Source organism: Rhinatrema bivittatum, chromosome 1 (genome assembly GCF_901001135.1).
Source record: "Rhinatrema bivittatum chromosome 1, aRhiBiv1.1, whole genome shotgun sequence".
NCBI lineage: Eukaryota > Metazoa > Chordata > Amphibia > Gymnophiona > Rhinatrematidae > Rhinatrema > Rhinatrema bivittatum.
The window spans coordinates 183,143,212-183,166,215 of record NC_042615.1 but is presented as its reverse complement, the minus strand read 5'-3'; the positions used below and the strand labels follow the sequence as shown (position 1 = coordinate 183,166,215).

The 23,004-nt window shown below is 46.4% G+C and overlaps 1 protein-coding gene across 1 annotated transcript in view; it reads right to left on the bottom strand.

Moving 5' to 3' along the window:
* Positions 1 to 23,004, bottom strand: part of SEPSECS (Sep (O-phosphoserine) tRNA:Sec (selenocysteine) tRNA synthase) — a 113,761-nt gene that overhangs the window by 19,266 nt on the left and 71,491 nt on the right. The window contains exon 9 of the mRNA XM_029590040.1: positions 7,368 to 7,461. Coding sequence (XP_029445900.1) covers positions 7,368 to 7,461 — 94 coding nt within the window. The remainder of the gene's footprint in view (positions 1 to 7,367; positions 7,462 to 23,004) is intronic.

Below are 23,004 nucleotides of genomic sequence, written 5' to 3'. Positions count from 1 at the left end.
AGTCAGGATATCCACAATGAATATGCATGAAATAAGTTTGCATATATTGAGTCTTCATGATCTGCAAATTTATCACATGCATATTCATTGTGAATATTCTGAAAACCCAACTGATCATGGGGTTCCCAAGTCAGGTTTGGGAAGCCCTGGTTTAAGGACTTTTCTTTCAGAAATGTGTCCAAACCTATTTTAAACACAGCTACACTAAGAAGAAAAGGCCAGCCGCTGATGCCACAGCTTTTTTTTTTGCACCGCTGCCGTTCCCGCTGGGCTTGAACGTGCTGATAGCCCAGCGGCAACGGCAGCAGGGAAGGAAGAGCAGCGGGAGAGACCGGGAGCACACGACACACCGGTGAGAAGCGCTGCCCTATAAGACGATCCCCGACTTCTGAGAAGATTTTCAGGGGTTAAAAAGTCGTCTTATACGCCGGAAAATAAGGTGTGTATATATACATATATACATACATATACATATATACACTTTTTGGTTTGTCGATTTGCCCATTTACATCTTCCAGTCTCACAGATTTGTTTCAGTTCCTCTGAATCATCACCTTTAAATATCACTTCTGGCATGGGAATCTGCCTTACATCTTCCCCAGTAAAGACCAAAGCAAATAATCCATTTAATTTCTCTGCTATAGCTTTTTCCTCCCTTAGTAGTCCTGTTACCCCTTGATCATTTAATGTTTCAACTGACTCCCTTCACAGGCTTTTTGCTTCAAATGTACCTGAAAAAGTTGTTACGAGTTTTTGCTTCCACAGCAAGCGGCTTTTCAAATTCTGCCTTTGCCTTCCTTATCAATGCTTTTCATCTAACTCGCCAATGCTTATGCCATTCCCTGTTTTCTTCATTCAGATCCCTTTTCCATTTAATGAAAGATGTACTTTTGGCTTGCATAGCCTCTCTCTCTCCACCTTTTAACCATGCTGGCAACCATTTGGCCTTTCTTCCACCTTTTTTAACACATGGAATATATTTGATCTGGACTTCCTTGATGGTATTTTTAAACAAAGCCTATGCCTGATGTAAGCTCAATCTTGGCAGTTGCTCCTTTCAGTTTTTTTTCCTAACCATTTTTCTCATTTTATCATAGTCTCCCTTTTGAAAGTTAAATGCTATTACAGTAGATTTTCATAGTGTCTTCGCTCCTGTTTTCAACGCATTAAATCATGTGTGCCACTAAGGATTAGATCTAAAATAGTTCCTTCTCATCGATTCTTGTACTTTATGCTCCATGAAGCAGTCATTTATTTCATCTAGGAACTTTACTTCTTTAGCATGTCCTGATGTGACATTTACCCAGTCAATACCAGGGTAATTGAAATCAGCTATTACTGTGTTGCTAATTTTGGTAGCTTCCCTAAAATGTTAAGCATTTGATAGTCTATTCATTTTGGCCAGGTGAATAATAGTACATCCCCACTATAGTATTCTATTCCCCTTCTCACTTGGAATTTCTATCCATAAAGATTCTTAAGTGTATTTTGTTTCCTGCAGAACTTTTATCCTGTTCAACTTTATGCCTTCTAACACAGTGGTTCTTAACCTTTTTTGGCTGGGACACACCTGACAGATAGTTCTCACATGCGTGACACACTGAACATGTGACCATCACAGGGCTAAATGTAAACATGCACTCTGCATCCACAGGAATCCCCTCAACCCCCAGCAATAAGTGCAGAGCATATCTAGGGCATTACCCTGTACAACTCGCCATACAAAGATGATGTTCTGATGACATCTCAGTAAAACAAAACAAACTCCCTTTACTACCAAGCACAATAGCCTTCCTTATGAAAAGATAGTAATTTACCACTAATGCATATCCTATTGAGAAAACACAACAAATAAGATTGATACAAATGCCTACATGCTAGTAAAATACCTCACCTCTGTCACACACCCAGAACTGACCTCCACCAAGTACAGAAAAACCACAAATTATAAATATGGAGACAAACTGGAATGGAAAATCAAAAAAGCCACTCCGATGCAGTGCAAACCTGGAGAAATAGAAAGAAAAATATAGCACCTAACAGACTCAGGATTTGCAATAATGCACACAAATTAACCTGCACAAAGTTGCACCTGTATTATGGAACACACTCAAACGGTAACAATCCTATCTAAGAAATACAACTATTAAACCAGGCCCTAAACACTAATACATTTCCTATTGAGAAAACAGAATAAGCCAAGCTGCTATAGAGCCCCACACAGAAATAATTGTAAAGCTATACTAAGCATGTTACAAAACAGCTGCTGAACAGAATAATATCCAACAATTAAAAACTCATAAAATTATTAACACATGTCCAAATATCAATACAATATTTCAAAACAGCACACATTGCATAATGCCCAATAATTAAAATGGCAGTTAATCAAGAAAAATAAATGTAAAAAGCCACCTTTACTTACCCTCTCCAGCAACTCTCCTACTCCTTTCCCTTCCAGGCCAATAGCACTCACCAGAAGCAGCAAGGGCTGCTGTGGCTCTGTCCTTAGTGCCCACAACCAGTCACTCACACACACACCCCCCCAATTAGACCCCACGACCAGTCTCGGTCTCTTTCACACCAGTCATTTTCCTGACCAGTCTCTCTCTCTCAATCACACACAAATGCTCTCACACCCATTCACACAACTCTCACCCAGGCTTCTATTCACACCCACACCCTCTCATCCATGCACCCCCACCCAAGCTCTCACCCATGCACCCATTCACACCCCCAAGCTCTCACCCATGCACCCCCACCCAAGCTCTCACCCATGCACCCACTCACACCCCCAAGCACTCACTCATGCACCCATTCACACCCACACACACAAACTCTCACCAAAAACAACTTCTTCACTGAAGGGATTGGCTCCAGTTCTGCTGCGGCTTTACTCCGGCGGGCGTTCTTTTTTCGGCATCACGGAGATGGGCTCCGTGGTGGCCTCGGTCGTGGTCAGGTTTTCCTCTTCGCCGCCACAGGGTGGGCTCCCTGGCGGCCTTGCTTCGTCGGGGTTCGACACTGCCATTCCTCCCACCCCACTCCCGGGCTATGCGATGCCTGCCTCACCGGCCAAAGGCTTCCTTCCTTCTTCCTACTCCCACTGGCAGGAAGAAGGGAGGAGGCTTCCGATTGGCCTGTGTGGGGGCAGGCAGAATGAAGGCGGCTTCCCATTGGGCAGTGGGCGTAGGAAGAAAGGAGGCTTCCAATTGGCCCGTGAGGGCTGGAAAAAGGGAGAAGGAAAGTACAATGGGGCAGTGGGACACCGGAAGACACGACACACCTGCCAGTGTTTGGCGACACACCAATTGAGAAGCGCTGCTCTAACATATAGGACCACCCCTCCACCAATTTGATCCATCCATTCATTGCAATATAATTTGTACCCTGGTATCAGTGTCCCATTGATGAGCCTCCTTTCACCCTGTCTCTGAAATGGCATTTATATCTACCCTTTCATTCAGTGCTATAAGTTCTAACTGTCCCATTTTATTTTTTTAGATTTCTAACATTAGTATACAGACAATTCAAATAAAAATCACACTTTGAAACATGTTTATCAGTTGACAGGTGTAATCTGGAATCTTTCGGCTCTGTCTGCAATTTACTTAAAAGCACCTGGGCTACTTTAGCATTTATTCCAACTTCTCTATTGGGATGTCCTAATTTCCCGGTTTTGTTAGTATCCTTCAAAGATATATCATTCCAAACCATGCTTTTCTGAGCGATTATCAGCTTTCCCCATTGTCTAATGGGGAAAATCAGCTTTCCCCATTGTCTAATGGGGATTATCAGCTTTCCCCATTGTCTAATGGGGAAAAAGGATTGAAAACTACTGATTGTCTAGATCAGTAGTTTTCAATCTTTTTTCTATTGGGACACACTGGGCAGATAATGCATACAGGCGTAACACACTGAACACTTGACAATCACGGGGCTAAATGTAAACATGTTCTGCATCTACAGGAACCCGCAACTGCGCCCCCGTCACCAAAACAATGGATGCAGAGCAGAACTGGGATATGTCAAATACAACTCACTATATGAAAAAGATATTCTGATTCTGGTGCTATCTCAGTAACAGAAACACAAACCCCCTTACTACCAGGCACATTATAAAATACAAAATCTGAAAAAAAAACCCACACACACTCAGCATGTGTAGCAAACCTTCCCATACCAATGTAACACTAATTCCAAGAACTCAAGCAGCAATAGCCCTTCCTATGAAAAGGCAACAGTGCAGCACCAGTACATGTCCTTTTGAGAATGAGGACCCACAAAACAGTACTGTAAGCGGTCTAGAAAAGCCACGGATGTGAAAAAACAAAGCAAGACCGGAGCCTTGAAAAGAAGATTTATTAATTGATTATACACAGCCCGACTCTGACCAAAGTTTCACCTTTTGTGGCTGCATCAGGGGCTCTAAAATAAATTTAATATCAATAAAATTATTTCAGAACAATTTAAAAACAAAACCCAATATTAAATAGTCAGTGATAAAAGGTAGACATCAACAGGAGAATATTAACACTCTCTGTTCTTGATCTTAACTTGTAGACTGTCATCTTTACCATTTACAATTTGAATTGTATTTCACTTTCTTAATATTCTCCTGTTGCTGTGTCTACCTTTTATCACCGACTATTTAATATTGGGTTTTGTTTTGAAATTGTTTTGAAATAATTTTGATATTAAATTTATGTTATTTCAGAGCCCCTGATGCAGCCGCAAAAGGTGAAACTTTGGCCAGAGTTGGGCTGTGTATAATCAATTAATAAATCTTCTTTCCAAGGCTCCGGTCTTGCTTTGTTTTTTCACATCACTACTGAGAATGAGAAAACACAACAAGATTGATACAAATCCCTACCTACTAGTAAAATACCTCACCTCACTCACCCATACAGTTACAGCCTTCACCAAACACAGAATAAAAGACCACAAATTCCAAATGTGGAGACTAAAACTGGAATGGAAACCTCAAAGCCACTCTGCATGCAGGGCAAAACTGGAGAACTAGAAACAGAAATACATATCCTCCTACACTAAGCAAAGTACAAAGATAGAAGAAATGCACATTCCCAAAACTGACATATGTCTCTTGCACTCCATCACTCCCCTTCCATGCCTCCATAAGAAAATTATTCCTTACCTGCTAATTTTCGTTCCTGTAGTACCAAGGATCAGTCCAGACGGTGGGTTATGTCCCCCGTCCAGCAGATGGAGTCAGAACAGACTTCGAGGGACGTCACCAGTAAGAGCCAGTGCTCCCTCTGCTGGAGCTCAGTACCACGTATAGCAAAGCCCAAAGACCCAAAGAGGGTTTGAATCAAGTTACATAAACGTAAACATACCTGAAAAACAGGCAGTAACTATAGATAATAATAAACCGCCAACGAGCGGTAAGGCACCCAACTTATAGGGAGCTGTGAAACAGAGATAAAACACAAAGACTGAATATATAGATATATCGACAAGCATCAGACCCGAGCAGAAGCAAAAGATCCCAAAGAGGTGGGCGTCTGGACTGATCCTTGGTACTACAGGAACGAAAATTAGCAGGTAAGGAATAATTTTCTTTTCCCTGTACGTACCAGGATCAGTCCAGACGGTGGGATGTACCAAAGCTTCCCTAAACCGGGTGGGCCCCTGAAAGCCCTGCTCGGAGAACCTGGCCACCAAAATCCCTGTACGTACCAAAACTTGAAACCCTGTCAGTGCGGGGGAGCCGTGATCCCCCCAACTCTCATCTGCTGGAGTCAGAAAGATACTGAGCTCCAGCAGAGGGAGCACTGGCTCTTACTGGTGACGTCCCTCGAAGTCTGTTCTGACTCCATCTGCTGGACGGGGGACATAACCCACCGTCTGGACTGATCCTGGTACGTACAGGGAACTTTCACTTTTCTCAATTATTCCCTTTCAGTCATCTGCTCACACTCATATCCCTTACCAGCATTCCTGACCCACCACATCCTCTTCCCTGTGCTCCCTCTCTGCCCTGCTTGACTCTCCCTACCTCATTCATGCCATCCCCTTCCCTGCCCAGCTACCCCAACCCTGTTTCCCATCCCTTCCTGCTCAGCAGCCCCCACACTCCCTCTCTGTTCCACCTTCATCTTCCCAGCATCCCCAACCTCCTTTCCCCCACCCTCCACATGATGAAGAGATCAGCAGCAGCATCACACCCAGACTCAGCAGGGGAAGATAAAGTTTGTGCCCCACCATGGCTAGAACAGCAGGAGCTGGCAATGTCTCGCTCTGATCTGCATGAAAGAGGAAACAGCCTCCCACTGGGCCAGAAAGAAGAGAAGGAAGTGAGAGTATCCTCCCATCAGGCCCAATGTAAGAGAAGTCAACCAACTCCCACCCAGGCTGATGAGGAAGCAGCCATCTGCTGGCCCTGTGACACACCTCCCAGGACCTCACGACACACCAGCTGAGAACCACTGGTCTAGATTAAAAGCTGTTCTATCTCCTTTTTAAAAGGTTAGTGCCAACAGACTGGTTCTACTCTGGTTAATGTGGAGCCCATCCCATCGAACTAGGCTCCTTCTTCCTTAGAATGTTCCCTAATTCCTAACAAGTCTGAATTCTCTTCCCTGCATAATCAACTCACCCATGCATTGAGACTCTGGAGCTCCTCCTGCCTCTAGGGTTCTGTGCGTGGAACGGGGAGCATTTCTGAGAATGCAACCCTTGAGGGTTTTAGATTTCAGTCTCCTACCTAAAAGCCCAAATTTAGCACCTGCCTATGATATTGGTACCCATATGTACCACGAGTCAGCTTTCTCAACACTCTCTAAAATCATATTTAGGTGGTGCATGAGGTCCACTATCTAAACATTAAGCAGGCAAGTTACCAAGCAATTCCCAAGTCTACCAGCCACCCAGCTATCTACATTTCTAATGATCTAACCACTCGCTATAATGACTGTCCTAACCTTTTCCTCCTGAGGATATGGCCCTGTACTTGAGGATAAGGCATCACCTAGAGGACAGGTCCTAGCTATAGGATTAATTCCTGCCACATGAAGGTGATTGTCTCCTGCCAGGTGAACTTGCTCCTCCAAAGCAGCACAAGTCTGCCACTCTGGCATCCAGCGATCAGAGTTGCTCTCTGAGAGCCAGAAGCTCTTTGCACTAGGTGCACATGTATAACACCTCACCAACAGCTAATCATACATGTGGCACTCAGTGCAAAAAACTGGATTACCCCAGCTCGCTACTACATTTCTGTCTACATCTTAGTTTTATTAAGTTACTAAAGTTTTAAAGCTGAAATATTAGGCAACATCCAATAGCAGGATTTAAATAGTGGTGTATTTAAAAAAAAATTCCAACATAAAGCCAAACTAGTAACACACCTAAAGAAATAGGATTGTGTGGTGTGTCCAGCAGTCTCTCACCGTAGATCTCCGCTAACTTCTTTAGTTCACTTGCAAGATAGATATACATGTCCTGTAAAAATAATAACAGGTAAAATGTAATTAGGATTATAGATGTGCCTCGGGTTAAAATTTCATGTCGGGCTTCATTTCAGGGCCCCCGCCCCATGAGAAATTCGTTTTTCCCGTGGTACGGGGTTTTTGTTTTCGGAGGCCCCGATTTTCGGGTTAGTGCGCACTATCTCCCGTTAGCACGCACTAACTCAAAAATGAATTTTTTCTGAAATTTCGGAAAAAATTCAATCGTTTTTTGGTTCTCCCGAACCATTCCGAATTAAGCAATTTCATGGACATTGCCTAATTTGGGATAAACGATTGCACATCCCTAATTAGGATACCTTATCAATTTTATTGTTAAGAACTGCACCACAAAACTGTTCCTTGTTTTAATTGCCTTTACCGCTTAGAAAGCCTTCATTTCATTTTAATATCCTATTTTAAATAAAATAATCATGAAAAATCTAACTGATTAATATGCTTTTCTGAAATGTTCTGGATTATATTATTTTATTGAATTATGTTTTGTTTGCATTGCACTGCTTGATTAGTTTTGTTTATTTTTGCTGTTTATGTTTATATGTAATTACGTAATAACCCCATAAAGGAAATGTATGCGACAAGTCATAAACAAATGCAAGAAATGTTTATTACAACCTTACAAGTTGTGAATAGCAACTTAGTTGTTGAAGATATTTCTCTGTTTGATGAGAAGGAACTGTATTGAGACTTGGGAAGTTGTATACAGATTTTATAAACCGAATGATCTGGGAAGAATTTTCAATTTTGGAACTTTAGATAATGTGTCTTTAAATCATGGCTTTTTTGTATATAAGAACATGCCATACCGGGTCAGACCAAGGGTCCATCAAGCCCAGCATCCTGTTTCCAACAGTGGCCAAGACAGGCCACAAGAAACCTGGCAAGTAACCAAAAACTAAGTCTATTCCATGTTACCGCTGCTAGTAATAGCAGTGGCTATTTTCTAAGTCAACTTAATTAATAAGCAGGTAATGGACTTTTCCTCCAAGAACTTATCCAATCCTTTTTTAAACACAGCGATACTAACTGAACTAACCATGTCCTCTGGCAACAAATTCCAGAGTTTAATTGTGTATTGAGTGAAGAAGAACTTTCTCCAATTAGTTTTAAATGTGCCACATGCTAACTTCATGGAGTGCCCCCTAGTCCTTCTATTATCCGAAAGAGTAAATAACCGATTCACATATACCCGTTCTAGACCTCTCATGATTTTAAACACCTCTATCATATCCCCCCCCCTCAACCGTTTCTTCTCCAAGCTGAACAGCCCTAACCTCTTCAGCCTTTCCTCATAGGGAAGCTGTTCCATCCCCTTCATCATTTTGGTAGCCCTTCTCTGTACCTTCTCCATCACAATTATATCTTTTTTGAGATGCGGCAACCAGAATTGTACACAGTTTTCAAGGTGGGGTCTCACCATGGAGCGATAGAGGCAATATGACATTTTCCGTTTTATTCACCATTCCCTTCCTAATAATTCCCAAAATTCTGTTTGCTTTTTTGACTGCCGCAGCACACTGAACCGACGATTTCAATGTGTTATCCACTATGACGCCTAGATCTCTTTCTTGGGTGGTAGCACCTAATATGGAATCTAACATTATGTAACTATAGCATGGGTTATTTTTCCTCTATAATACATCACCTTGCACTTATCCACATTAAATTTCATCTGCCATTTTGATACCCAATTTTCCAGTCTCACAAGGTCTTCCTGCAATTTATCACAATCTGCTTGTGATTTAACTACTCTGAACAATTTTGTATCATCTGCAAATTTGATTACCTCACTCGTCGTATTTATAAGACTGGGGATGTGGGTTGGTTGACATTTTTTGTATTTGGTGATTCGTGGGTAGGATCACAATATAAGGTTTTATTGTGTATGTATGACTGTGTATGTGTGATTATGTGAAGTTCTGATGGACCCCATGTAGTGGATATATTTTATTGCATAATATTTTTCCAATGTGACTGAGTAGCTATTATGTGTATATGATTATCTACCTTATAAATGGCCTGTGACCGACGGCCCGCAAATGCGCAGTAGAGACCAGCTCTACCGCGCATGTGCGGGCGAGCACGTCGCTCTGAGGCAGCTTCAGAAAGAAAAAAAAAATGGCGGCGTCCAGTGGCAGCAGCGGCGGTACCGGCAGCGGGCGGCGACGGCGGTAGTGAGCGACGGCGGTAGCGGGCGGCGACGGCGGTAGCGGGCAGTAGCGAGGGAGGGAGAAGAGAGAGAGAGGGAGGGACGGACTGAGTGGGAGGGAGGGACGGAGAGAGAGAGTGGGAGGGAGTGACTGAGTGAGAGGGAGGGATTGAGTGAGGGGGAGGGACTGAGTGAGGGGGAGGGAGTGGGACTGAGTGAGAGGGAGAGGGGGGACTGAGGGAGGGAGTGGGACTGAGGGAGAGTGAGTGGGACTGAGTGAGTGAGAGGGAGGGGGAGGGAGTGACTGAGTGGGAGGGAGGGATTGAGTGAGGGGGAGGGACTGAGGGAGGGAGTGGGACTGAGGGAGAGGACGGAGGGAGTGGGGACTGAGTGAGAGTGAGTGGGACTGAGTGAGTGAGAGGGAGGGAGAGAGGGGGGAGGGAGTGAGTGAGACTGAGTGGGAGGGAGGGACTGAGTGATAGGAGAGGGAGGGTGGGGAGGAGTGGGTGAGGGAGGGGGTGGTGAAGAGTGAGGGGAGAGCGAAAGAGGGGGAGGTGAGAGACAGAGGGATGTAGCCCGTTTTAACAGGCTTAACGGCTTGTAACTATATAAGCTGAATGTAACTAAGTTGATTATATGGTAATTTTGTAAGGTTGAAAAAAATTTCTTGCATTTATTTATGTATTGTACCATACATTCCCTTTGTGGGGTACTAGGTAATTGCTTCGTGTGTATGGATACCTCATTTGTTTTTACTATGTTTATATGTAAACAGATTAGCATAGTTTTTCTATTATAAGCAATATATAACAACTTTTAATAAAATAAATAAAATATATACTAAAACAATTGTCTTACATTTTGATATAAGCATGTAGGTGTGTGCAGGCAAGAAAAGTTTAGAACCCAGGTGCCTGACAGAAAATCGCTAGAATGCATGGAAGTTACAGATAGCAGTAATAGGAGATCATTAAAAAACATTGTCTTACAGATCAATTTATATGTTCCTTTCATTAGTCTTGAATTACATCAATGAGTACATGAAAATACCTTGATGAAAAACACTATAGTTCATAATGCAGAAAAGCTTTGTGACCAGTGGACAGATTTTTAAAAAGGAGGATGCTAAGAACAAGTGCTTTTTACTAGCAAGAGAAGTAGGCATCTTTAGAAATTAAGATAAACTGGAAACACGGGTGGCTAAAGGTGCCTGTTCCCTTGCAAGTCTGCTTCCGTTTTCCTCTGGAACTGATCAAATAGACTCAGAGAGCAAAAAGGATTTAGATATTCAACATTGCAAGCCAGGTACAGGTTGTAGGATGTTCAATATCTTGGTCTGGGATTTCTGTATATTTGTGCCTTTGGGATCGCCAGCCTACCTTTAGGCGTAAAAAAAACAAAACAAAAACAACCTTTCATTGCGGTGGCTTTCCTCCTGGCTAAAAAGTCCATATTTGTGTGTTGGCAGTCAGAAGAAGCCCCATTGCTTACTCAATGGAAAGCCTTCATGCGCCAACATGCTCAACTGGAAATGCTTTGACAAAAAGACATAGCCACATTACAATCTTTTTCTTCTAGGAGGGGGTATTATGCTCTCTGGAACAAGACTTTACTTGTTTTATAAGGTATCTAAGTACTGGCCACACTGATTTGCTGCAGTAGTGTCTACTCTGGTCTATTTTTTGCATGTTGCGGGTGCGTTAGTGTGAATGAGTATGGAGAGGGGGGGTTTCTTTTCTTTTTTACTTAGGTCTCGTATTAAAGGAACATTTTTGATAAGTCAATGGTTTACTCTACTGCCATCATTCATTGTTGATGTTGTACTGTTTAAGCGGTTGCTGCTTTTCATGATTTCTTTGTTATTTTGTTTGCTTTTGTAATATCCATTGACGTAATAAAAATTAATTTAAAAAAAACCCAAACTTCAACATAATATATTGAGAGAGAGAGAGAGAGAGAGAGAGAGAGAGAGAGAGAGAGAGAGAGACAGACACACACACACAGACTTGCTAAACTGCCTACTCCCTAGACAGGCATTTGTATCCCTCTGGGAGGCCCACCTAGTAACTCGAGGTGGGGATTAGGTATGAGTGTAGGGGGTTGGGGCCACTTTCACATTCAACATGAGACGTACAAACAGAACAGAGGTCTCTTGTGATGATTTGATGGCCTTCGGAGTGAGGAAACTCGCTCCAAGATGAGATTTGGGCAATGTTCTCTCCACCTAGCTTGTTGTTGCCCAGGTAGAGTGTCCATCAAGCTAGGTGGAGAGAACATTGCCCAAATCTCATCTTGGAGTGAGTTTCCTCACTCCGAAGGCCATCAAATCTTCACAAGAGACCACTGTTCTGTTCGTACGTCTCATGTTGAATGTGAAAGTGGCCCCAACCCCCTACACTCATACCTAATCCCCACCTCGAGTTACTAGGTGGGCCTCCCAGAGGGATACAAATACCTGTCTAGGGAGGAGACACTATAGCAAGTCTCTCTCTCTCTCTCTCCCTCTTCCCCCCCCCCCCCAAGGATACTGAAACAGGCTGTCCGGAAATGTCGTGTACCGCGATAAACCTTTACCGGCCTCTAGCGCACAACGTACCGCGAATGAAAGGGTTGTAGCTATTAGCCGCGCTACCACTGCGGCTGTTTTGCCGCACACGATAACTTTACATATGCTCCGCCCCGACTCCGCCCCCTGAATACAAAATTAGAAATTTGCATTCGCAAATCACGTTAACGGCTGTTAGCGCGATTTGCGGAATTATCTCCTGCGGTAACTCCTTGGAAAATGACCCCCTAAGTTCAGTACACGGTCGTTTATGGCCCCAGACAAATTCTGTGATTCAACTATGCAAGTTGTCGAAAACCCGGGCTGGTATGTCACAGGGGACATGCTGGACTAAGTATAAGAATTTTGGTAAGATACTCAATTTTAACTAAGTTTATATGCCCTGCCCATGAAATTGGTAAATCCAACCACTTCTGCAGGTCAGTGCAAACCTTGGTCAAAAGTCCCTCGTAATTGTGGGAGAATAGATTACTGAGATTCTGAGGCACAAAGATCCCAAAATACCTAAATCCCTACTGCAAAATCCTAGTCAGCCATGCAAGCAGGAGCAGTGACAAGGATCAATGGAGAGAATCTCAGATTTATCTTAATTGACTTTATAACCAGAAAGGGTCCCAAACTGCTGGAGTACCTCAAGCAAAGCAGGACCAGACACCCACAGGTTCAACAAATAAATCAGATCATCTGCATAGAGAGATATGGTATGCACTTGTACCCCAAACCGAAAGCCTGCAATGTCCCATGACCTGGATTTTTTTAATCTAACATGAAGGACGGTTCATGGCCTAAAATAAAGGTGTGCGTCATTATATAAAATGCGGGGGAAAAACCCTGGGATTTTCTTCTAAAAGGGAATTACTTCCTTTTCTCCTCAAACTAGAAATCAACATGACACTAATCCATACAGATCCACAATCTGTAGAATCACAGTTTATTACTAAGACATGACAAATATTTTTAAACAATACCCTAAAAATGAGCAAGATCAGTGTGCACTAAATCTAGGGTTTTCAAAATCAAAATAGGTGAATTTTTATTATATAAATGCAGAATACTACCTTAGCAATTTTCAAAATCCATTTACCCGCATTAAGTGCACTTAATAGGGGCAAAAAATATGGACAATTCAGTGGCATATATTATAGCAAATTTAAAAGCTAATTAGATGGCTAAAATGCATTTACACATGTAAAACCCAGCTTTAAACATGTAAATGCTTTTGAAAATGAGGCCCAAATTGTGTGGTCTTTAGAATCCCAGAACTAGTGCTCTCTGATCTCCCTTACAAAACTACGAATCTGTTATAAGCAAAAGGTGACTGAATACTATGAGGCCGATATTTATAAACCCCTTAAAATGGATAACTTACCCCAGCTAAAGTTAGCCAGATATGCTACCCTGGATACTCAGCAGGCTAAATATCCTGCTGAATATCTCTGTATAAAGTCATCCGGGTAAATCTACCTGGATAACTGAGGCCTGACTATGTTTAAATATTACCAGTTAAGTTTCCAAGTTCAGTAAATAAATAAAATTATACTTCTTACTATTAGGTGGGCCTGGCGTTAATATGTTAAGTAGAAGTAATCAACTGTATATTGTGTATAACTGTGTATTTTAAGTATTTTAATATTGTATGTCGCTGTGATGTTGGAAAATTAAAGGGAAGCAATCAAGTGTTATGTAAATAATCGCTGGTTAAAAAATAAAAGCTTCCTAGCAGGCCTCAGAGTGCAAGCTCCCAACCCAAGTGAAACACATGCCAGTTCTCTGGCTGATCCCCTTCTCCTCCCAAAACATGCTGAAAATGTTGCAGGCCTAGAGGCCCAAACATTATCCCACCCCCATCCCAAAAAAGTGTCAAAACACAAAGTAGGCCAAGGACCCTAGCATAAGGCATGAAAAATTACTTTCTGAAAACAAGCAAAGGAAAATGGCCAAAAAGGAAAACATACAAGAGGCTGGGAATCATCTGTGTGGTAGTTCCGATAAAGAAAGACTGAAGAGCTCATAAGGCAGCAACCATGTGCGGAAACTGCCACTCATGCTCAGAAATTCTTCTGAGCTCCAAGAGATGGGTTTGTCTCGGCATTATCTGATGGCATAACCCACTAATGGCTGATTACATACTGCTTGTCAGTGAATTGCAGAAAACCAGAGGGCACATTCAGCATGCCCAGCATGCCACTGTCCTCACAGCCATGCGAGGTCCCTCTTCAGTCTTGTATCTTAGTGAACAGACAAGTGAAAAATAAAACAAACCAACCGACAGCGAACCCAACTCCGCAGGGTGGTGGGTGGGTTTCCTGAGGATTAACATCCTGCTGTCCTAGAAGAACATCTGTTACGGGTAAGCAACTCTTTCTCCTAGCTCAAGCAGGATGGTAGTCCTCACAAATGGGTGAATACCAAGCTGCATGCTGTTGGTCCTGACAATAACAGGACCAACAGCACTAAACCACATGCCAACGAGCACAACAATAGATGTGCTGAGGGATGCAACAGGAGGCAGCAGAACCAGATACTGGGCCCTAGGTAGGGAGATTTGGGTTCTTATGCTTGGAACAGATTACGAAGGACAGACTAGCCAAAGGTACTGTCATGTCGACCATCCTTGTGCAAACAGTAATGGGCGGTGAACGTGTGCAGGGAGCAACACGTCACAGCCTTGCAGATCTCAGCAATGGGGACCACACGGAAGTGCGCCACTGACGCTGCCATTGCCCTGAGTGCGCCTTAACACAGCCTCCAAGCGGAAGGCCCGCCTACTTGTAGCAGAAGGATATACAGTCCACCAACCAGTTGGACAGGGTCTGCTTGCCCACTGCAATGCCCAGTCTGTTTTTATGAAAGGAGAGAGTTGTGTGGACTGCCTGTGGGCTGCACTGCGCTCAAGATAAAAGGCGAGGGCACGCTTGCAGTCCAGGCTGTGCAGAGCCCGTTCACCTGGTAGGAATGGGACCTTGGGGAAAAAGGTGGGCAAGACTATGGACTGATTGAGATCAGTCACCACCTTAGGCAGGAACATAGGGTGAGTGCATAAAATCACGCTGTCATGAAAGAACTTCATATAGGGCGGATACGTCACTAATGCCTGAAGCTCACTGACCCTGCGAGTGGAGGTGATCACAACCAGGAAAATGACTTTCCAGGTGAGATGTTTAAGCTTGCAGGAGCACATACGCTCGAATAGAGGCTGCATGAGCCGCTCTAGTACTATGTTGAGGTCCCAGGGTACAAAAGGAGGACTCAGAGGGGGCTTTAGCTGTAACAAGCCCCTTATGAAGTGGCAAACTAAGGGCTGCATGGAAATGGGTGTTCCACTTATCTCTTGGTGATAAGCGCTGATCGCACTCAGGCGGACTCAGATCGAGGTAGTCTGTAGCCCAGACAGAGAGGGACCACAAGTAGTCCACTAGTCGCGGAGTGGGACATGAGAAAGGATCTAAGCCTTTCACCTCACACCAGACTGAGAACTTTCTCCACTTCAACCGGTAAGACTTCCTGGTGGAAGGCTTCGGGAAGCCATCAGTACCTGTGACATTATCAGAGAGATCAAGGGGACTGAAGACTACCCGTTCAACAGCCAGGCAGTGAGGGCCAGCAACTGGAGGTTCTGGTGGGGCAACCTGCCTGATCAGGTCAGGGGAGCAGCCCAGCCATATGGGTTCCCGGATTGACAGATCCCGCAAGGACTGGGAACCAGCCCTGCCGTGGCCAATATGGGGCGACCAGGATCATGGTGCCCCTGTCCTGCTGGAGCTTCACGAGAGTCTTCCCCACCTGCAGGAGTGGAGAATACGCATACAGGAGGCCCTTTCCCCAAAACTGAGTGAAGGCATCTGAGGGTGGCTCCCCGTCCTCTATGTACAGGGAGCAGAAGTGGGGCACTTTGTAATTCCGGGAAGGGAGACAAAGATCCACGTCCAGATTGCCCCACAGGCAGAAGAGCCTGTCCGCAACTGTCAGCTTGAGTGCCCACTCGTGGGGGTGGAAAACCGAACTCAGGCGGTCCTCCCCTATATTGTCTGCCCCTGCAAGGTAAACTGCTCGTAAGAGCATGTCCTTGGACAGGGCCCAGACCCAAATCTGCACCACCTCCTGGCAAAGCAGGAAGGAGCCATTCCCTCTCTGCTTATGTACCACATTGCAACTTGGTTGTTGGTCTGGATCAAGACTACCTTGTGGACCAAGAGATCCTGGAACGCAGATAGTGCATACTTAATCGCTCACAGCTCCAGGAAATTTGACAAGTTTCCTGTTCTGACCACAAGCCCTTTGTGCGGAGACTGCCCACATGTGCTCCCCAGCCCAAGGGGGAGGCATCAGTAGTCAGTACCACTTGTGGAGATGGTGTTTGGAAGGCAAGACCTCTTTCCAAATTGGGCAGCCTCTCCCACCAAGAGAGGGAGGCCTGGAGCGGTAACTTGCACCGGTGATGAGGGGGCCTGGGTGGCTTGGAGCCACTGAGAGCGGAGTGTCCACTGTGCAATGCATATGGCTAGTCGGGCAAGTGAGGTGATGTGCACCAAAGCCACCATGTGCCCCAGCAAGTGGAGTAGGACCCTGGCAGAAACCTTCAAACTCTGGCGGACAGAGTGCGCTAGTGACACCATTGTCTGGGCTTGGTCCCGCGAGAGAAATGCTCTGGCGAGGGTTTTATCCAGCAGAGCTCCAATAAACGCCAGCTGCTGGGACGGGCTGAGATGAGATTTGGGGAGACTGATTACGAACTTCAGTGTTTGCAGCACCTTGACTGTGAGGCAGAGGGAGCATAGAGCACTCTCCTGCGTGGTGCTCCTGATGAGCCAGTAGTCCAGGTAGGGGGAACACATGCACTCCACTGTAGCAGGTGTGCTGGGACAAGTACAACTGATAGGAGGTGATACGGGCAATGAGCAATGCTCCTTGAAAAAGTCTCCTACCCAGAGCATCCAGAGCCCTGTGTTCTTGGCCTGGGGGAGCTGATAAGTGTGTGCGGGATCGTTTCGCTTTTTAAGGGCAGACTCAACAACCACAGACTGGGTGGGGGAGCTGTCACTTTTGGAAGCCTAGGGCTTGCTGGACCAGATAGAGGGTATCTATCTTCTGGTTAACGGGAGGGTCAGAGCCCAGATGCTCCCAGATCCTGTAGAGAAGCTCTAAAAGAAATCTCGTGAATTGGGATAGCCACCACCTCCTTCGGTATATCTACAAACTGGAAGACATCCAGCATTTTGTGGCGGGCATCCTTCTTTGTAAGGAGTTGGAAAGGGATTGTTTCTGCCATCGCCCTAACAAAGCCCGCGAAGGAGAGGTCTTCTGGGGGAGAGCGATGTCTCTCCTCCGGTGGAGAAGGCTTGGAGGATGACTCCGAAGAATCATTTGCCCAAGGGTCCTATGGTGCATCCTCCTCACTAAGGTCCCCAGGGGGACAGTGAAGGAGACCAGCACCGAGGGCACCAGCAGCCCCAGTACTCCCGATGGCCCGGGAATGGGGTCGGGGAGTTGAGGCACATTCATAGGCCTCGAGTGTGGTTGCGCTCCTTCCTCCTCGGAGGATCCGAGGACTGGAATCATTCCGGAAGATGATCTCGGTGGCCGATGAGGAACTGAGAGGGCCCTGGTGAGCGGCTGTGTTGGTAGGACACCCAGCAGGATGTTGAGATGTTCCAGCAGGGGCGCTAGCAGTGCAGGCACTGATTTGGCACAGGGGCTAGTGCCGGGGGTAGTTCAACACTCTGGAGAACACGGAGTACCGCTTGCTGCATCCTGCGGTCCAATTCCTCCTGAAAATCCAACGATGAAAGCGCAGATGACAGAGGAGGTGATGGACGAGGCATCACCAGAGCCTCCACGGGGAGGGGGGGGGGGGGGGCCCCCCGAGGAGGCTTATTGCCCGGCCCTGGAATTCGTGGGGTAACACCTGGGACTGGAAGAGGATGGGGCCTATTCTCCACGGGGTTACTTTGGGGAGGCTCTGCAAGGGCTGCTGCTCCCCCGGCATCGGCACTGGTGCCATGTGATGACTACTGTAGCTCAGAGATGCGAAGAGCTGAGCATATTGCTACCAGCAACACTGTTTTCAGGGATACCAGACATAAAAACAGACTGCACAGCGGCTGAAAGAAAGGCCCTGCCAAAAACTCCAATACTAGATTAAGATTCCACAAGGGAACCGGCCACCGTAAGGGTGGCCGGAGGTACTTTACCCCTTTTTAGAAAACGGGCCATGTCCAAATGCACTGACAGGCGAGTTCCGTTTGCCTCGCCTCTGAAACAGGAGAGAGACACTACCTGGACTTTCAAGAAGTTAAGGGACCCTTTATTCAATCTGTCCTGTAAAAATTACAGAACCAGAGGGATTTTGGCTGTCCGAGGGGGCAACACCACATTCCTCGCACCGGGCTTCAAATACTCTCCAGCCCTACACATTGCTAAGGACACTGAGAACCTCCACGCACGGAGCAAGTTGGCAATTACTGCCGCCGAATATCCTCGCTTCACGAGGCGAGTCCTCTCAAGGGCCAAACTGTAAGACAAAATCGCGTTGGAACCTCATGAAGGAACGACCTTGCTGGAGCAGGTCCCTGTGCGGTGGGAGGCATGGGGGAGCTCCTCCAGAAGTCTCCTTATGTCTGCATATCACGGGGATATGGGCCAATCCATAGCCACCAGAAGGACTAATCCCCTGTGGTGCTCGATCCTGCAAATGACCCTGCCCAGCAGGGACCATGAAGGGAAGGTGCATAGTAAGTTCTCTTCTGGCCAAGTCTGACAAGGGCGTCGATCCCCATGGATCGCTGATCTCTTCTGCAAGTGAAGAATCAGGAGACCTTCGCATTTTAAGATGCGGAGGGCAGGTCGATGGACAGGAGGCCCCAGCGATATACCAGCAGCTAAAAGGCTCTGGCAGACAACATCCATTCTCCTAAATCCAGACTCTCCCTGCTTAGGAAGTCTGCTCTGATGTTGTCCTTTCCTGCGATGTGGGAGGCAGAGATCATCTGTAGATTGAATGCTGTCCATTCCATAAGGAGATCAATCTCCAGAGACACTTGCTGGCTCTTGGTGCCTCCTTGGTGGTTGATGTAGGCTACTGCTGTTGCATTGTCTGACATCACGCAGACCGCCTGACCCTGGAGCATGTGGCTGAACTGTAGATATGCCAATCTGACTGCTCGTGCTTCCAGGCAGTTTATATTCCAGTGCGCCTCTTCCTTGGTCCAAAGCCCCGGGCCATCAGTTCCTAACAGTGAGCTCCCCAACCCCAGAGACTTGTGTCCGTTGTGAGAACTAGCCAGTTCGGTGGGGACAAGCTTACACCTTTGTTGAGGTGAGCTTCCTGTTACCACCACTGGAGCCGAGAACATACTTCCATCAGTAGGGGGAGGCATATTGAAGAGTCTTGATTCAGCGGGTTCCAATGTGACAGCAGAGAGCTTTGGAGTGGGTACATGTGTGCCCTTACCCATGGTACCACCTCCAGGGTTGAAGCCATCAAACAGAGGGCTTGAAGATAACTCCACACCTTGGGGCATATTGCGTTAGTCAACCTCTGCACTTGGCTCATCAACTTCCTTATCCATGGGGGCGGGAGGAAGACCTTGTCCTGCTCAGCACTGAACCAGACTCCCAGATATTCTAAGGACTGGGAAAGCTTGAGACTGCTTTTGTCCATGTTCATGACCCAACCAAGTTCCTGAAGCAGGGATGTCACCTTGCTGGTCACCTGGAGACTAATGACTTCGCCCGGATCAACCAGTCATCCAAGTATGGGTGCACCAGGATCCCTCCTTTCCTCAGTGCTGCCTCCATTACCACCATAATTTTGGAAAGTGTTCTGGGGGCGGTGGCCAGGCCGAAGAGCAATGCCCAGAACTGAAAATGGTGGCCCAGCACCGTAAAGCATAGGAAATGCTGCTGGTCTTGCCAAATTGGAATATGAAGGTAGGCCTCTGAGAGGTCCAGGGAAGTTAAGAACTCTCCCGGTTGTAAGGCCATTATGATGGAGCGCAGCGTTTCCATGTGGAAATGAGTAACTCGTAGATGTCTGTTGACTCTCTTGAGGTCCAGGATGGAGCGAAAGGAACCCTCCTTCTTGGGTATCCCCTCGCCATATTTTCCTGGGGTGTAGGTACTGGAATTATAGCCCTCATTTTGAGGATCCTTATCAAGGTAGATTCCACTGCAGCTTCTTGTCCTGGGAGTGGCACGGAGACATCATGAATATGTCCTGAAGAATGCTGCGAAACTCCAGCGCATATCTTTCTTGTATGATATCCAGTACCCATTTGTCAGACGTGATCTCAACCCACCACTGGTAGAAGAGGGATAGTCAAACCCCCCCTTCCATCTCCTCGTTCTGTGGATGGGTCAGTAAAACTTCACTGGGAAGTTCAGGCCAAACCTGAACCAGCCCCTCTTGGGATGTCAACTCCGAAAGGACAGAGACCTTCCCAAAGACCTAGAAGCCTGAAATGTCAAGATCCTGTAGGGCCGAAAGCATTGGGAGCTCTTGGACTGACCCCTCGTAAGAGAAAGAGGTTGCAGCGCCCCTCGCTTATCTTCCGGTAGCCGAGGCACTGGAGAGTTACCCCACTTACTGGCCAGCTTTTCCAGTTCGCTTCCAAATAGGAGAGATCCCTTAAAGGGCCTCTATGTGAGGTTCGCCTTAGAGGTTGCATCCGCTGACCAATTTCAAAGCCATAGCTGCCTTCTGGCCACTACCACTGAGGCCACTCCTCTGGCCGAGGTACGGACTAGGTCAGAGCTTGTGTCAGCTTAAAAGGCAGCAGCAGGCTCCACAGCCTTTCTGGAATGCACTCCTGAGTCATCTGCCTCTCTCAAGAGAGAAGCAGGCATGAGCAAGCCACTAGGGCACAACAGGAAGCAATCTGTAGTGTCATTGCTGTCGCGTCAAAGGCTTGTTTAAGGATGGACTCCAATTGCCTATCCTGCGCATTCTTTAAGGCCACTCCTCCCTCCACTGGGATAGTTGTTCGCTTCGAAACGGTGCAGACCAGAGCATCCACTTTAGGGAAATGCAGGTGTTCTCTCGCCACGGATCAGTGAGTATAGCATCTCCAATGCTCCACCACCTTTAAAACTGGCTTCCAGGGCAATCAAATCCTGGATGGCTTCCAGCATCGTAAAATAGCAAGAGGCTTTCCGTAGACACCAGGATGGGATTCTTCTTTGGTTCTGTCATAGGGTCCATGAGTCTTTAGGGTCTGGGAAACCAGGGCTGGCAATTTATCTATGGAAAAACCGTAACATGGTCCAATATGGCTCCAAACCTGGAGGGATTTCCCCATCCTCCAAGGAATCTGGATCCCCTTTTTCATCCATGGTGTCTGGGTCCCCTGGATATCCTTGGTGAGATGAGACATGTCTCGAGGCCTGCGAAAAGGGCTGGGAGAGGGAGGCCTTTCCGGCTGAGGTTCGGCCAAGACAGGTGAAACAGACTGCACCTGTACAAAGGCTTGGAGGCCTTGAAAAAATTCCACCCAAGAAGCAGCCGCCGGGTCCATGCCTAGCCCAGGAGGTACTGGGGTAGGTGCTGCTGAATCTCCTTCTCTCACGGCAGACCCAGCCCCGGGATTACTGAGATCCAGGTAACTACCGATTAGGTTCATGGCTGACCCATCCTGTGAATGGGAGGAGCCGGGCTTAGCAAAGTCCTGGGAGGCCAACTCTCCCTGAGCCTCCTCACAGTGCTGACATAGGTAAGAATCAAGGTCAGACCGTGTAGCCCTAATATGGCAGGCAGCACAAAGGGAATGGTGCTTATGTTTCTTTGCTGCCAGAGCCATTATGAATGGTAACTGCGCGCTCAACCGGCTAGCGCTTGAAATGGTGTGTGCACATATTTTGAGTGCCTCCATGGTTCACAGTGAGGTGCCTCATGCACTTAAGGACTGCGAGTACCAATTTGCCTACTGCTGGAGCGCATTTCGCGCCTACCGCTGGTGGCATTACGCGCACCGATGCTCTATGGAGGGCAATGAAGATGCACAAAACCGCATGCAAGATGGTGCTGCTGCAGACTACCATGCAGTGTGCCCGAGCCTGAAACAGGGCCTAGCTCATCAAGGGGGCCACTCAACCTGCTCGGAAGTCCACTTCCCCTTACTCCAAGAGGATCAGGGATGTCGTCGGCACGGCATGCCGAATAAGGAGACTGGAGGATGACTTACCGAAGTCCCTCCAACGTCTATGAATTGGAAAGAATCCTCTTCTTCTTTACTTACCTGGGCTCAGTGCTTACCGACTTATAGAGACGGTCTCCAGCTGCAGGAGCTTCCTGCACCCACTGCCTTTCAGCTGCTTCAGCAGCAAAGTCCTCGCCGGAAACCAGCTACCGGACCAAGGCACACCTGAGGGATCTCAGAAATTGCCTCAGGAATTCTCGACTGGGGGAGGGACCATTAAGTGTCACCACAGGAGAACAGGGCTCAATCTCTCTAATTTAAAGGTAAAATTTCTTCTTCTACAGAGTATTGCAATCCCAATAGGGAAAGCACATCCACATCTGCTAGGAAACAGAGATACAGAGGAGGCAAGTTCATTGCAGGGGTGTATCTAGGGTAACAGCTTTGAAACTTGACTCTGCCTCCATCTGCTAGCAGGGGAACATATAACCCATTGGTACTGAATCCATCTGGCTACATGCTAGAAAAATAACATTTTCCGATAAACACTGACTTGCAACTGAAAAATTGGTATGTTAATAAATTTGTGTTCACTCAGTGTTATATGTAATCAGAGAGCTGTGAAAAAATTAATGTATGGGTGTGGCGAATTGCTCGTTGAGTTGTTGG